Source organism: Nipponia nippon, unplaced genomic scaffold (assembly GCF_047370975.1).
Source record: "Nipponia nippon isolate SJK-2023a ecotype South Korea unplaced genomic scaffold, ASM4737097v1 scaffold_10, whole genome shotgun sequence".
NCBI lineage: Eukaryota > Metazoa > Chordata > Aves > Pelecaniformes > Threskiornithidae > Nipponia > Nipponia nippon.
In genome coordinates this window covers 10,137,571-10,152,093 of record NW_028262291.1, presented here as the reverse complement: position 1 = coordinate 10,152,093, position 14,523 = coordinate 10,137,571, and the positions used below count along the sequence as shown (strand labels likewise).

Genomic DNA, 14,523 nt, shown 5'->3' with positions numbered 1-14,523 from the left:
GCATTCTATTTTAAGTAATGTGAAGGTGTTAAAAAAAAAAAAAAAAGGCTGAAAACCTAGAGATGGAACAAAATATTTCTGTTGGCCAGAAACAGTCTCTCTTCCAAGGTAGCCAGGAAACTGAAAAAGCTATCGTCATTGCATAAATGCCACAAAATAGAGAGTGATTTCTAATTAATGAGAATGTGACTGATCTGTATTTATTCCACACATACCCTTTTCCCCATCTTACAAAGCTAGTTAACTCACTGTTTACCAAACATTTTAGCTATTAATCTCCTTCAGAGAACTATTCTGTCTCTCCTCCTTTTTCTTGAGGGGCAAATCCTACTGATGGCTTTCTTTCTCTGGCTAATAAATATTTAATTATTCCATGCAAAATAGCAAGGCTTGAGCTAGAAGAACATGACCTGTGATAGTAAAGGGCTCTCACTGTGTAGGTTGCTGGTTTGAATTTTACATTCAGACGTAGGCGTTACCGTTCAAATCTTGTCAGGAGGAAAGGAGAATTAAACCTTGACCTTCCAAGTACCAGGAGAGTCTTCTCTGTATTGGGGGATACCCTTTATTTTGCTGACCATATATGTGTGTGGCTAACTTAAAAGGTATACCTGAAGATCAAGCCCTTACTGATAAAACAGGCAGGGCAACAACTAAATCATGGAAGTTAATATGGTTTAGTTGTGATCTGTTGCCTAATAGAGGTCCCCTCACCCTTGTGAAAATGTAGTCAGCTTTAGGAACGCTGAAAGTTGGTTGTATTTTTATGCATTTAGTAATGTTACTAATAGCTATTTGGGTATGTAAACATTTCAGGAACTGAAAGTTTGAGAATTAGGTGTTTACAGCAAATGGTTGCCTAAATGCCTTCCAATGTCCTTTTGTAAATTAGCCTCTCTGTGAACCTCACAAAACTTCCGACATGTGAGAAGGTCAACAGAGGTTGGTTCAGCAACACGTTGTGTTTACATGGATAATGTTTACATTTCAGCGCTCTGCCATCTGATGAAACTGATTAGATAATATCAGTAACATTAATGTAGTCCCAAATTGTTATTATTTATTATTATTAATTGTTATTAAAGCTGTTTTCACTGCTGAAGACTTCTTTCAAGTATGCAACTGTATACATAACCTTGGGTAGGATATTTATCAGTGAGACAACACCACATTAAGGCTGTGTGAGTTGTAAAGAGTAGAATACCAGATACAGTAAATTGAGGTCTTTAACAATGAAGCATAAGATGAGGAGAGGGAGTTATTTCGTTACATTTCAGAAGACAGTAAAGAGTTCAGTTTCTGACTTCAATGGTTCTCTAACAACATCTAAGTAATCATTCAATGATATAAATATGGAGGCTACTTTAAGGAAGAGAAGTTTTGTGGGCACAAGAATTGCAGAAGATTACAGTGAAGTAAAAAAAAGCAAACAGTAAAAACTCTAAGTAAAAAAGAAGTAAAATGAGAAACAAACATTGAAACCCCAAACAGATGAAATTCCCTACTCATCTGTGGCTTGGCTTTCGATTCCCAAATGCTATAATGAAGACTCATTGATCATAGCAAATTCACTGCAGGGTCAAAACATACAACAAACATTTTTGCTCAAATTGTGGCAGAAGAATTCTGGAAGAAAGCAAAGATTGAAAGAGCATTCACTCAAGAACAAAGGAAGGAAAATGCAAAAGAGTACACCAGCATTTTTTTCTCCAGCTAGTATGATCTATCAAGTCAAACATATTTTGGATCAGAGCATTTTTGTGCTTCCCATCACCTTTCTATAGAATACTCTTCATTTGATTTCTGGAACAGTTTACTTTGTTGCCCAGTTTAATCATATTATCTGTCTCAATGCTGAAAACCATACTTGGGAATATCATGCTGCATTTTCTGATATCCTCTCCTTGCAAGCCAGGAAAAACAGCCCTAATATCTTTGTAGTTAGAGAAAAGATATTAAAGATATGTAGAACTTGACATGGAAGGGGATTGATGGGATAATTTGTAGGGGATGATGAGGTAACCATTCTAACTTATAAACTGTTTTAACTAAATAGTTCTATCCATCTGAAGTATAAAGGAATAGGCCTCCTTTTCTGCTAAGCTTCACTTTTGAGTGCTTACTGGAGTGTTTTCAGGTAATCTCCAAACAAATGCTTAAATGGACAAGAAAAAGAGTAAGCTCTGCACACAGTCAAGAGGCAGAGGAAAACTACAGGACCATGACTACTCACGCAAACAGCACAGAGAGATGAAATGGAAACAGGAGCGCCATAAGGAAGGAGGGGATAACTTTCCAAACTTCAAATAGTTCAGAATTATAGTAAAGAAAAATGTCTATCACTTTGATATGCATTGTTTGTAACTAAGAATGGACTAAGGAGGTAAAAAGGTTGGAAAGCCACCGTGTTTTTGCATAAAAGAAAATAAATGAGAGGAGTATGAAAAGGAATGCTTGTGAATATTTCACAAAAACCTAACATTTTAATGTCAGCTACTCTCACTAAGCTATTTTCCTAGATAAAATATCTTGAATTTTTGCATTGAAATATATTGTCTATAGGTTGATCTATTAAGCCTAAAATAATTACATAAACTAAAAAAAAAATTAATAATTAGAAAACACATGATGTGCTTAGAAATAATTACAATCATACTTGCTAGAAACCCCTATCCACACACGTTCTTTCTCCTAGCTAGGGCTGCAGACTGAAACTCTGGCAGAAAAGGAACGGGAAATAGGCAGCTAATTTATGGAGGGAAGTGAGGTCTTCTTGCCAGTTTTTTAGAATCTGAAAGGTTTTAGGACAGAAAGTTAAAGCTACGTTTTCAATTTTTTTTTTTTTTCCCAAATCAATATTGCCTTTTCATGTCTCAGGAAAAGCCAGAATGAACACATGAAAATACTCAGAAAGACACACTATCTGTAGCAGTATTTAATAATTTATAAGGTACTGAGTGTTTAATAATGGAATACATGACATATTGGAGAATAATTTCCATTCTATGTCTGCTCCATGTTTGTATTTATCAGTGTTAGGCTATATGTACATGGAAGTCCATATTCCACAGTGTTGTATAGGGCTGAATGCTTTCCTGGTTTACAGGAACTACAAAAAAGTGTTTAGACACAAGAATTACCATTCAAATACTTCCCCCTTTGCCTATATTAAGAAAGAGTCATATACTTACACTGGATATATTTTTGAAATGTCAGAAACTACCCAGAGAGATGTCTATTAATGTGTGACTCCTGTCCAACTCTCCATTTTCAATTCCACTCTTTTTTTCAGAGAGCCGAGAACTGTATGGTGAAATGATATTCCTTGTTCTGATGCCATATCTTGGCTTGGAAGTCCTGCCATTTTGGAAAATCAGAGATCCATCTGAAGAATCTGCATTCTCCTACTCCCCAACCATCACAACAAACATGCTGTTATATAAAAGAAAGATACACGTATGATAATGCCTTTCCCTGATGGTGAGGAATCACAGAGGACAAAGTGACCGTGAAAAAACAGGCAGCTGTAAAAACAGCAAGTGCCCCGACAACACTACATGGCTTGGATTTCCCCACGTTAAAGACAATCCAGCTCATGCCAAGATGTGGAACTGACAGCTTCATCCATGCCCGACAACCGACTCTCCCCAACACCTCCCAAAAGGGTCCCATTTTTCTTCTTGTAACTGGCTCTGCAACTCACGTTATATATAGAGTGGGACTAACTGATAAGGATTTGTGCTTATTTTCTTCTGGTGGATTATCCTGGCAAGCTCTTATTCAGATGAAAGTGTGTGTTGAATGAAGAAGGGGGATGTCACAATAGAGATGTCTGGAATTGAAATAAAGGCATAACAAATACAGCTCCCCCCCCCCCCCCCCCAAGAGAAGCATCCATTTGGGGGAAGGGAATTCAAGGCAAGGTTTTTAAAGGTATTAGCTCTTGTGGAATTTGATGCGTACTATCTCTAAAAGTCTTGCCTTCTTTATCCCCAAATTCTTGATTATTTTACAGGTGCCAGATATGCAGATTTGGATACCAGTTGTACTATCTGTATTTGCTGTATTTTATCCTCCATGCTGCCAAAGGCCGATGATTTGCAGCTGAGTATGAAAGTAAAATTTGATTCTGCCTGAAACACAGCTGAGAGGAAGGGAGCAATGAGCTGTGCTCTTGTTTATACAAGTAAGATAAGAAAAACTACTTTCATTTGACAGCATGCTGTATACTGATACCATTATACTCAAGGAAGAACGCAATCCCTGCTAGTACTTTAAAGTCAGAATTTCAGACACACAACTTGGTAATACAAACATAAGCAACAGCAAACTGTTTTATTATTTGGTCTGGCACTCCTTCTCATGCTACCAATATTGCGCTCTCAGTTGGGCAACCATAAAACTAGTTCACAAAGATCACCCAAAACTGTCTCCCACATGCAGCAGCTCAGGAGAGTTTTTTGCATGCTGGTGCCTTGGATAAGAAACTGAATGAAGGATAATGAAGATGATAGGAAATAAAAGAAAAACAGTGAGAAAGAGCAGGCATATGCAGGAGCTGAGGAGAGGAATGATAGAAGACAGTGAAGTGTTAAGTCTATGGCAGGATATAGTTTCCACAGGATTATATTGTAGTGGGAGATGACAATATGTTAAAGTGTATTAGCCTTAATTGTAATTAACAGAAGGCATTTGAGAAAATTACTTAGTGACATTATATCCTTCCCTGCTTAGGGCTGGCAACTTGTCTCAGCCCCTTCTGCAATTTCTTGCATCTGAACTCATGTCTGAAGCTAAAGACCTCTTCTTGGGGAGGCACTTTGTGGCCATTGGATCTGCACTAAGAACTCTCTATTTTCTTCTCCCTAAGGAGAAAACCTCCCAGTTATATTTCCCTTCGTATCTCTGGTGTCATGAACCAAAGGCTTTCGACATCACCGTCAGATTTAGACACAGACTCACACACTTCATGCCCTCAATCCATACAGAGCTCGAAACATTACTTAATGAGGTACGACCAGCCTCAGGAGTCACAGCCTCATTGACCGGCGTCAACAGAGTAGAAGCAAAGACATCTAACTCCATGATGAATCCATGAGAGGTGCCCAGCCAAGACCATCCTCTCACACATTACAAGTGACCAGAGTGGAAATGCAAGGGCTCACCAACTGCTCAAGACGTGGGCAAGAATTAGCAGCTTGCCTTGCTACAGCCTCTGTAAGAAAAGGAGGAGATGCTGCAGTGTCTCTCACTGTTTTGGAAAGACAGGAGGGGACCAGCAGCGCCAGGGGCAGGCACAGAGCCCGTCCTGGCTGGCTGGTGATTACCCTGTGTGGGCAGTGGGGCTGGTGCCCAGGGCTGTGCTGGGTCTCGGTGCGTGCTCCCATCTGGTTTCTTTTCTCTTGGGTTTCCCCTGGAAGGGATGCATCTGACTCAGCTGGTGCCTGCGACGAGCAAATACTGAGCCCATAAGTTTCCCCTCCATGACACTGTCTGCTACCACCTACGTGAATGTCACTGCACTCCAGCCCCATTAACTGTTGGTTGTTACTCTCAGATAATGCGTTCACTTGGGGTGGCAGCCTGGTGTCCGCGGTACCTCATCCTGGATTCTCCACAACAGCATGCAAATAGATTAATACTCTTACAGCCCTCTCACAAGTTTTGGAGGTAATAGTTCCCCCTCCTCCCTCTGATTTTAAGTGTAGTCGCTGTAACTAACTTGGTACTGTGACTTGGATAGTGTTAGCAATAAAAATTACTATATGGCATCGGGAGCTAAACTTTGAAGTGTGAGCAGGCTGAATTTGCCAACTTTTGACACTTTAGGCCTCTGTAAATTGGCTCACTAGTATCATGCATTTTGTAAGTGTTGTAAAACACATTCAGGAAGGTTTTTAGGCTGTGCTTATTATGATACATTGTAATGCCACTTTGATACCACTATGACACCGTATTATATATTAGATATATAACTAATGATTATGCAAAAGAAGGTTATTCATGACTTTTAGTCAATCCTTGATTAATAAGGTGGCTGTTATGCATAATAATAGACCAAATGTTTATCCTGAGCAGTCACTGTCCAATACTTGCACAACTCTAGGCTGAATTCCAAGAAGGACCATCCATAACAGCAAATGGGAAATTAACACCAGAAGTTAATGGCTATTGAAAATTTTGTCTTGTTTTGAAGCTTAGATTGTATTTTGAAATGGAATCAAAAAGAAGGAAATCATGGCAAAATATGATAAAAAATTATTTAAAAAGCCAAAAATTGAACACTACATGTAAAGTGAAGGAACATTTTTTAGGGGAACCCTTGTGCAGCATTTGAAAGCACAAATACCAAGATTTATTCCTTTTGATGTTACCGAAAGATGAGAATTACCATATAGGAAAGGTAAGAATTGACTGGAAGAACATCTGGAGGATGTTGCAGAAGCATTTGCAGGCGTGTCTGTGAAAGAATATGCCTAGAAAGTATCTGAAGTTGTTCACTCTCAACTTTTCTGTGAAGTTTCTCAGTGCTGTATTAAACTAGCTATTATGACCAGGGGCAGCATATTTTAATTAGCTTTGATTTTTGTTATGTCATATATTCAGTGTATTTGAAAGATGATGGATTGAGACTCTGCAGCAGGAGATCCTCTCTCCATCTTGCTGTGAACAAAGTACAAACCTGCTCTCCTGTCAATGCCAAAGCCTTCCAAGCACCTAGAGCAGTCAGTTCCTAGCAGTATTGTTCACTTTGATACAGAAACACCACACATAAATGTTGCTTCAGGAAAGTAATTGAAATTGCAAGGAAAAAATAAATGGCTTGTTTCAGTCAGAGACCTCAGTCAGAGACCTCACCGCAGTAGAACAGAGAACTGGAAAAAAGTTTCCATTTTAAAGTGTTAATTTGGAGTGAATAGAAAGAAGGCAGCAAGGGAAAAAATGCTATCCACAACTACTACATGGCAAACACTACCAAATCCAAATACTGAGAATTGCAGGGGAATAAGACCATAAATAAAGAATGCCATTACTGTCACCTTGGCTGACCACTTGCATAACACCAGCCAAAAAAAGCCTACTCCACAATTCCTGTGCAGAGCCTACAACTCTGTCTCAGGGTTAAAATACATTCAAGTGATGGAAAATCCATCTCGTGTTCAGGTAAGCTGCTCTGAAGGTTAGTCACACTGTTAAAGCCTTTTCCCGTACCTTTAGTGAGAATTTCCTTGTCACGAATTTCCTTACAAGGGATTTCATAGCATTTTGGGTTTTTTTTCCTAGATTAAAGAAGGATCAGCTATCAGAAATCTTTTCACTATTTAAGCTGTGCTCACCTCCTAACCTTTTCTTTTTTTTTTTTTTTCTTTTTTTGTTTTCCAGGGGGGAAGGGAATAAACTGAATAGCTTAAGTCCTAAGCTGCTTAAGAGTTTCCGTAAGCCTCTTACGGTAGGGGATGTTTTCTAAAAACTGAACTCTTTTGCAGCTTTTTTCTGACTAACCTCCAAATTTTCACATAGTTTCTGAAATACAGATGACAAAACCAGACACAGTGTTCCAATAACTGCTTCCCTTATACTTTTTACAGAGGAAACAGGACTACCTGGTCCTACCGTCTTGGAGTAGATGAACTGCCCTGCTTCTCCAAGGACTTAATTTGACTCTCAGCTAATGGGGTGACCCCTCATACTGGGTTCTCATCTTTAGTCACTTCTTGTAAGTCTCACTCATTTGAGCCTGGATAATTAGTACGAACTTTGGGCCAAGCACAGTTAAGTTATGCAGGGACCACCACCCGTAACATCCCCCTCCCCAAAAGACAACCAGTAAATTCAAGAGTATCCAGAAAGAAGAGTCTTGTCCTCTTTTCTGCTGAGTGCCAGAGAGCCCAGAGGTAGGATCCTGGGAAGCTAGCTAGCTGTCTCACTTGGTAAAACAGCCATGGTTACACTACCATCAGGATCATGATGCTATCATAGAGTGTTTCAGATAAGCATTTAAAGCACTAGCCCTTCAGGAGTTTTTGTTGGTGGATTGAGGATTTGCTGTATTTACACAATGGGCTGTCACAGTGCGTGACACAGGATCCTAAAAGTTATTACATGTAGAATAGTGCAATATATTTTTGAGCAAGCATTGAATAAACATTATTCAATGAAGGCACAAACTCCACGGAATAATCCTTCTCCTGTAATAGTTAGCGAACGAAAGCATGTGAAAAATGAAAAGACGCTAAAGGGAAAAGAACGAAACAATTGTTGGCAAAAAAACCAAAAAAAAGATTAAAAACCTCATCTATCAAAATATTTTTAGATTGTTTCTTTACAAGAGCAAATGATTATATGAAACAACGAGTTTAGAGCAGTCCATTTGCCAACACTGAACACAAGGCTGTTGAGACATACTATTCCCTACTTACTTACACATTCAGAGGTTGCCAGGCAGGCCACTGTGCTTTTGCCTTGATGACTGTTAAAACCTCGTCACTCTGTGAAGAGACACAAAACAAGAAAGTGATTGGGACAATTTTACAATGAGAGTAATATGATTTACAGCAAGAAGTAAGAGGTACTAGATCAAACTCTGCCTCCAAGAGGCAGGAGCAGCAAGCAAAGGCAGTCAGACCTTGGGCACAGTCTCTTTCCCTTCTGCAGGAACTGAAGTGAGCTTAAAACACCAGCAGCAGTTCACAGACCATGTTACTTTTGCATCATGAGCTGAAGGGAAAGCTTTCAGAGTGGTGCACTGTGATGACAGGCATAAATAAGGAGAAGACCTTTGCACTGGGGAAATACCTCAAAGCAATATGACCAAACTGAATTTGTTCTGGTAACACTATCACAGAAAGATAACTGTGCTGTATCCTGAGCTGTTTGTCCACATGTAGTAGCTTATTACCAAAAAGTATGGCTTGGGCTGTTGATTTTGTGACTGGCAATCCTTGTGGCCAGAGGAACTTACCAGGTTAAAGCAAGCAAAGACAGAAAAATTGCTTTTAATGTGTTACAGATCCATGGGCCAAGAGGCAGGCAAAAACTAGAGGCTGCTGCTCTAGGCAATCTAACACACCCTGTCAGCATGTATGATACATTATTTATATGTAAGGATGTAAAGACTCCATGGTGGATGCACTGCAATCTCCTCCAAGTAAAGCCATTGATAACATTTTCTCTTTGCTCTCCACTTATGTAAAAAATACAGCGTGAAATTTATCACCTACCTGTGGAAGCCCACAGTGCGACAAAGCATTTTACAAAGATTATTTCCTAAAGTCTGTAGAAATTCCTGCATCAGCAGTTCTAAACTTTATATTGGTACAATAAACCCAGGACAAAGGCAGGAGACCGCTAACAAGGCTCTGATGCCCAAAAGACATCTATCACACTTTTTTAGAAGCATTTTCCCCATCTCCCTTAGGAATCCACCCCAGTAGTTTGCCTAGAGGAACACAAAGTTCACAACTCACTCACATGATTTCTACTGTCTTTTAAAAATATTTCCCAATTAGACTAAGAAACCCACCTCATACATTACCAGTAATTGACACTTCCAACAGAGCTGACCTTTCATTTTACTAGTAATAGTGCAATTTCCTGCTTGACAGCAATAGTTCTGATACCCCAGACTAGCTCTCATCCATATACACACCCCTGTTTAAAGAAAACAATATTCATAGGTTGTTTCTAGCCCTCTCAATATTTTCTGACTCCCTCTTTTTACCAAAGCAATGTAATTACAACACTGACGGGCCCTCTCTAACACACAAGGTTTTCAGTCTCGGGAATACACGTGAGATGACCTCTCCCTAGCCTGAGTGGATGGATAAGCCATTTCTTGAAAATCCTTTTTTAAAATACAGATGCTTGGCCAAAGCCTATACTACATTAAATGTTCTGAGCTAATATAGCTGAAAGTCTGACTCTATAAATGCAAGTAAGTATAAAAAGATTTAATCAAACTGCCATACAACTTACGTAGTTTGAATAAAGAGAATTTTAGGATGAAAGGGAGCAATCAAACAGCATGCAGCAGAGCTATGCCAGCAAGCAAAAACACTGCAACAGGTCCTGGGTGAGCAGCAGCAGGCTGAGCTGCCAGCACAACCCTCTCCCAGCCTCCCTGCTGGTCTGGGCGGCACCGAGCAGAGATATGCTCCATGCACGAGAGATGCATCACATCCAAGTTCATCTATGGCAACCTTCTTCTTACCTCCATGCCTTCAAAAGTGGAAGAGACAGCTTTCCCCTCAAAGGGATTTAAAAGGAAACTGATTAAATAAATGAAGTTAAAAATCTGAAGTTAAAAGACATTACTTGTCTTTATCTGTCAATGGAATTTGCCTTAATTTTCAATTTTCCTTGTTTTAACATCCTAAGACTTTCCAGCCAGGCATGTCTTCATTTACTTGCCTTGAGAACACATTTGCATTCAAAATTATTAACTGTGTGTTGTGCATCCCAAAGAAAGCCTGTTATGAGCACAGACAGTTACGTTTATTAAAATAAAACAATGCTTACCTAATAGAAGTCAATAATTGTCAGTAAAATCTAAATCACTCATGTCTGAAAGCATCTTAACATGTGCTATTCAAATTAAAAATGCATACCAAGAGTGGATGAACCGTGATTAACAGTTTAGTAGTAAGTGCAGAGGGAAGGAAATAAGCAACAGAGCATGGTACATTCAGATGTCCCTGAAATTTTAAGGGAGGTGAAAATTCAGTTGCAGGAGCTGAATTCATGGCCACTTCCTGAACAGCAACCGAAAACAAAAGATGCAGAATCTGGTGTTCTGATCGGCCTGGAATGAAAGCACACGTCTTTGATACCTACAGCTGCTTGACAATTACACAGGATTAAGCTGCAACTTGAATGAAATCATTGTTATTCCAGACTGATATTCTAATCATGCAGTCATCTCTATCATGCAGATTTACAATATTTTTTTAATTAAAAAATGTAACACCTACACTTATTAATGCCAGTGTATATTTACTTCTACACGCACTGATAGACAGACAGATACCTGACTAGGTATTTTGTACACTAAAGAGTTTTCCCTGGACAAGTGTATATGTCAAGAAGATGAAATCCTGGAAAACAATACGGTAAATCTTGCTTGCCGCCTCCTTGGGTCTGTGAGGCTGCTGCCATGTGAGGTCTGGCTGCCAGGCATTGTGCCAGCCCACTCGTGGTGCCACTAGCCTGCATCTCTCCAGCCTCCTGCAGGAAGCAGCCTCAGGGATTTACTCCGGAAAAGCAGCCACCTCCCTCTGCCTCCAGCCTCTCCAGCTGACCTCCACGTTTTGAAGGGAATGTGATAAACTTAAACAGCCCAGGCAAACAGATGCTATCAACCACACGAGTTCACAGACTTGTGAACAATCTACAGACAGCAATCTATAGAAAAGACACAGTGGTTGGATTATGCTGGCCAATCTCTTTACTTATAATTTATTGGCATATGGTAAAAACTGAGAGGATATGCAATGCCAGAAGAGAAACCCACAAATTAATAATATACCACTAGCTGATATAACCCAACTGTCTTGAATAACCCAATTGCACAGACTTTGCAGTAGAGGCATAAAACACCGCATAACTTTTATGAATTTTAGTTAACGTTTTCTTAGGGCTCACTGTATTACATTTGCACCTATTTTTCTCTCATCTTCATATTCTCAAAGTTTTGCTTTGATTTTTGAAGTAAACAAACTCTCAAATTCACGTCAAAATATGGCAAAAAGGACTAGGATGTTTCACTGTTGTATGTTGCAAGTTGTGTTGTCATCATTTATCTATTTGGCTGGGAAGCAATGATTCCCAAGTAATGTAAATGTTAGATTTTGAAAAAGAAAACTAGATCATTTGCAAAGATAGAGTGTCAAAATGTTACAATGTCAGAACAAGTTAAAGGGAAGGGCACCAATGCTCTTTCTTGGAGCTGCTGAAAAACCTTTAGGTAAAGTCTGATACACACTTCTTCCAACAATAAATGGAAAAAAAAAAGGGGGAAGAAAATTGTCAAGCCTATGCTATGCCTCTGTGCATGTGGAAGTTGCCAAGGAGCAAATTTGGGACTACGTGTCAGGTGTTACAGAGATATACAGGAGGAAAGTTGCTGCCCTCTTTCCTTTTCACAGTTAAGGGGGTTTTCTCCTTGAATACAAATCACAGAATTGATACTTGGGAATTTGCAATTGAGTTTTTGCCTAGCTTCTTTTGGGCATATCAATATCACTCCATGGCGTACAGGTATGAAACTCTCCCATGAGGGGAGTGAGGGTGTGCGGCGCTGTGCTGCACCACCGGGCAGCCCCAGCACACTGCAGTCACGGGCAGGCAGCTCCTCATGGGAGCAACATTCCCTGCTCCTCAGCAACTTGATTGCACCAGTGAGTCTATGAAAACGGGCTACCATTGATGCAGCGTCTCCGATACTCCTATTAGTAGGAAGTCATGATTTAATAATTAAATTAGTATAAGCTCTCAGGAGTCTTCATGGTAAATCCCTCTGAGAAGCATAGTCAGGCATAACCACTTACAAACTTGGTATAAAATCTTTCTAGATCCTACTGAAGCTGCTTCTTCAATTTCAGTTATTAGTTCAATTACATGATCTAAATTTCCAGTTGAAATAGAATGCACCCTTCCCTACGTGCTTAGAGCTTCCTCAAAAGGCCCAGTGGAGCCAAAGTAGTTTCTAGATTGGCTTCAATATTTTTTGGATTGTGGTCTAAATTAAGAAATGCAAAAATAGCAAACAATTGTCCTTCTCTCCAGATCCCCTTTCTACATTTGTGCTTCAAGCTGGAGGTGGGTGGTTGACTCAATAGCTGTTCCCTATGAAAGTACTGTCCTCCAAAAAGTCCTAATAGTATGATTTTAAAAAGTTGATAATGTCATTCTAATACAGACAGCCTTGCTGACATTCTGAAGTTGGTAAAAATTAATCATTTACTTTACATCCATTTGTTCCTGCAATGTACAAATGAAGGCACACGCAGAACAAAGTAATTAAATGGCAACAAATAGAACCCCATGGTATGAAACCAGTGCTAAATTAGATCATTCAGCTGTGCACTTTACAAAAGATTAAAAACATTTCCTCATCTTCAAGAACAGAAAGTGGGACATAGCTCAAAAAAGCAGCATTGAAGATAGAATTTGATTTGAAGGTTTTCTCAACCAAGGGGATTTAAAACAACTTGTTTAAAGGGTAACATCCATTAAAATGTAATGAAAGCTTTCAGCAAAAGTTTTAAGTATCCTCTGAATACCTTTGAAATAAAAGAGAGATTAGTAGGATGTGGAAAGCCACGTAAACTATTCCACGTGCTCCTGCTACTTTGTGGTAACTGATGTGATTAGTATCTTTTCTGTACTGGAAGTTATTTTATGAGTAATTTTTATTACTATTTTTACTTTGTGTGTGCCAAATAACTTTAGGAAAATGTTACTGTGCAGATCACTTAGCACTTCATAATAATGATTTGATTTGGTTCAGCTATAGAAATGACAGTGTATTATCTGAAATCAAAATCAGAGTCAGATTCAATGAACTGTGGGAATGAAAAACACCTGTTTCAAGCATGAGCTTAATTTCACTCATTTCACACCACCACTGCTTGACATTCATTTGATTGTTTTAGAACAGAAAACATTTAATTCCTTCCACAACACTCATCCTCATAGTATCTGACTGCCTTTCTACCCACAGTGGACTTATTTTCACAAGATTCTTAGAAAGCAGAAAAAGCAACGTTATCCTCAATTCACAGATAATGAATTGAAAGTCTTCTGGAAATAAACCTACATATCTGAGTTTTAAGATTGCATCTCCACTGCAGTATCATCCTTTCCCTCAAAAAATAATTTGTTATTGAAGAAGAAAGAGATAAGGTGAGAATGAAAAAGTTTAATGCACAGTATGACTTCTGTGGGGAATCAAATGCTATGAAAATGAGAATGATACCATGCTTTGGAGGGATAGTTGGGTGCTCTTAAAAGCCGATCAGTCTTCCATGGTGAGTATAAATAGACCTTATTCCACCTCCACTCTATGCAGACACAGAAATCACTTTAGGATGTGAAAAGCGTGTGTTCAGCATCCCTGACTTCTTCAGTTCATGAAATAGTTTCAGGCTAACAGAAGTCTTCAAAACCTCAAATTTTGGCTCCTTGTTGCTACATAGACTGTATAGTTAAATGTCTTGTTACAGAATGGTGTTAGGAGGAAACATTTAAGAAATGATACAAACAACTGCTGGCACAGCCTGAGAGGCCAGGTAGTCTACAAGGAAGCCTGAAGGCTCAGCACCGAAGACAAGAGGATGCTATAGCTATGCCTCTTGTGGGCTCAGGTACCTCACTCATTACTAAAAGGACACATTTACTTGGGAATGACAGCATGAAGCCCCCTTTGAAAGCAGACACCTTTCTTCTAAACTAGGAATGGTGATAGTGTTTGCTGTAATACTCTACTAGTGTTTATACCTTTACAGGTACAATTTTCTACCAAGG

General features: G+C 39.2%; 1 protein-coding gene across 1 annotated transcript in view; it reads right to left on the bottom strand.

Moving 5' to 3' along the window:
- Window positions 1–14,523, bottom strand: part of SPON1 (spondin 1) — a 201,649-nt gene that overhangs the window by 24,568 nt on the left and 162,558 nt on the right. Inside the window, exon 7 of the mRNA XM_009461422.2 lies at window positions 8,425–8,489. Coding sequence (XP_009459697.1) covers window positions 8,425–8,489 — 65 coding nt within the window. The remainder of the gene's footprint in view (window positions 1–8,424; window positions 8,490–14,523) is intronic.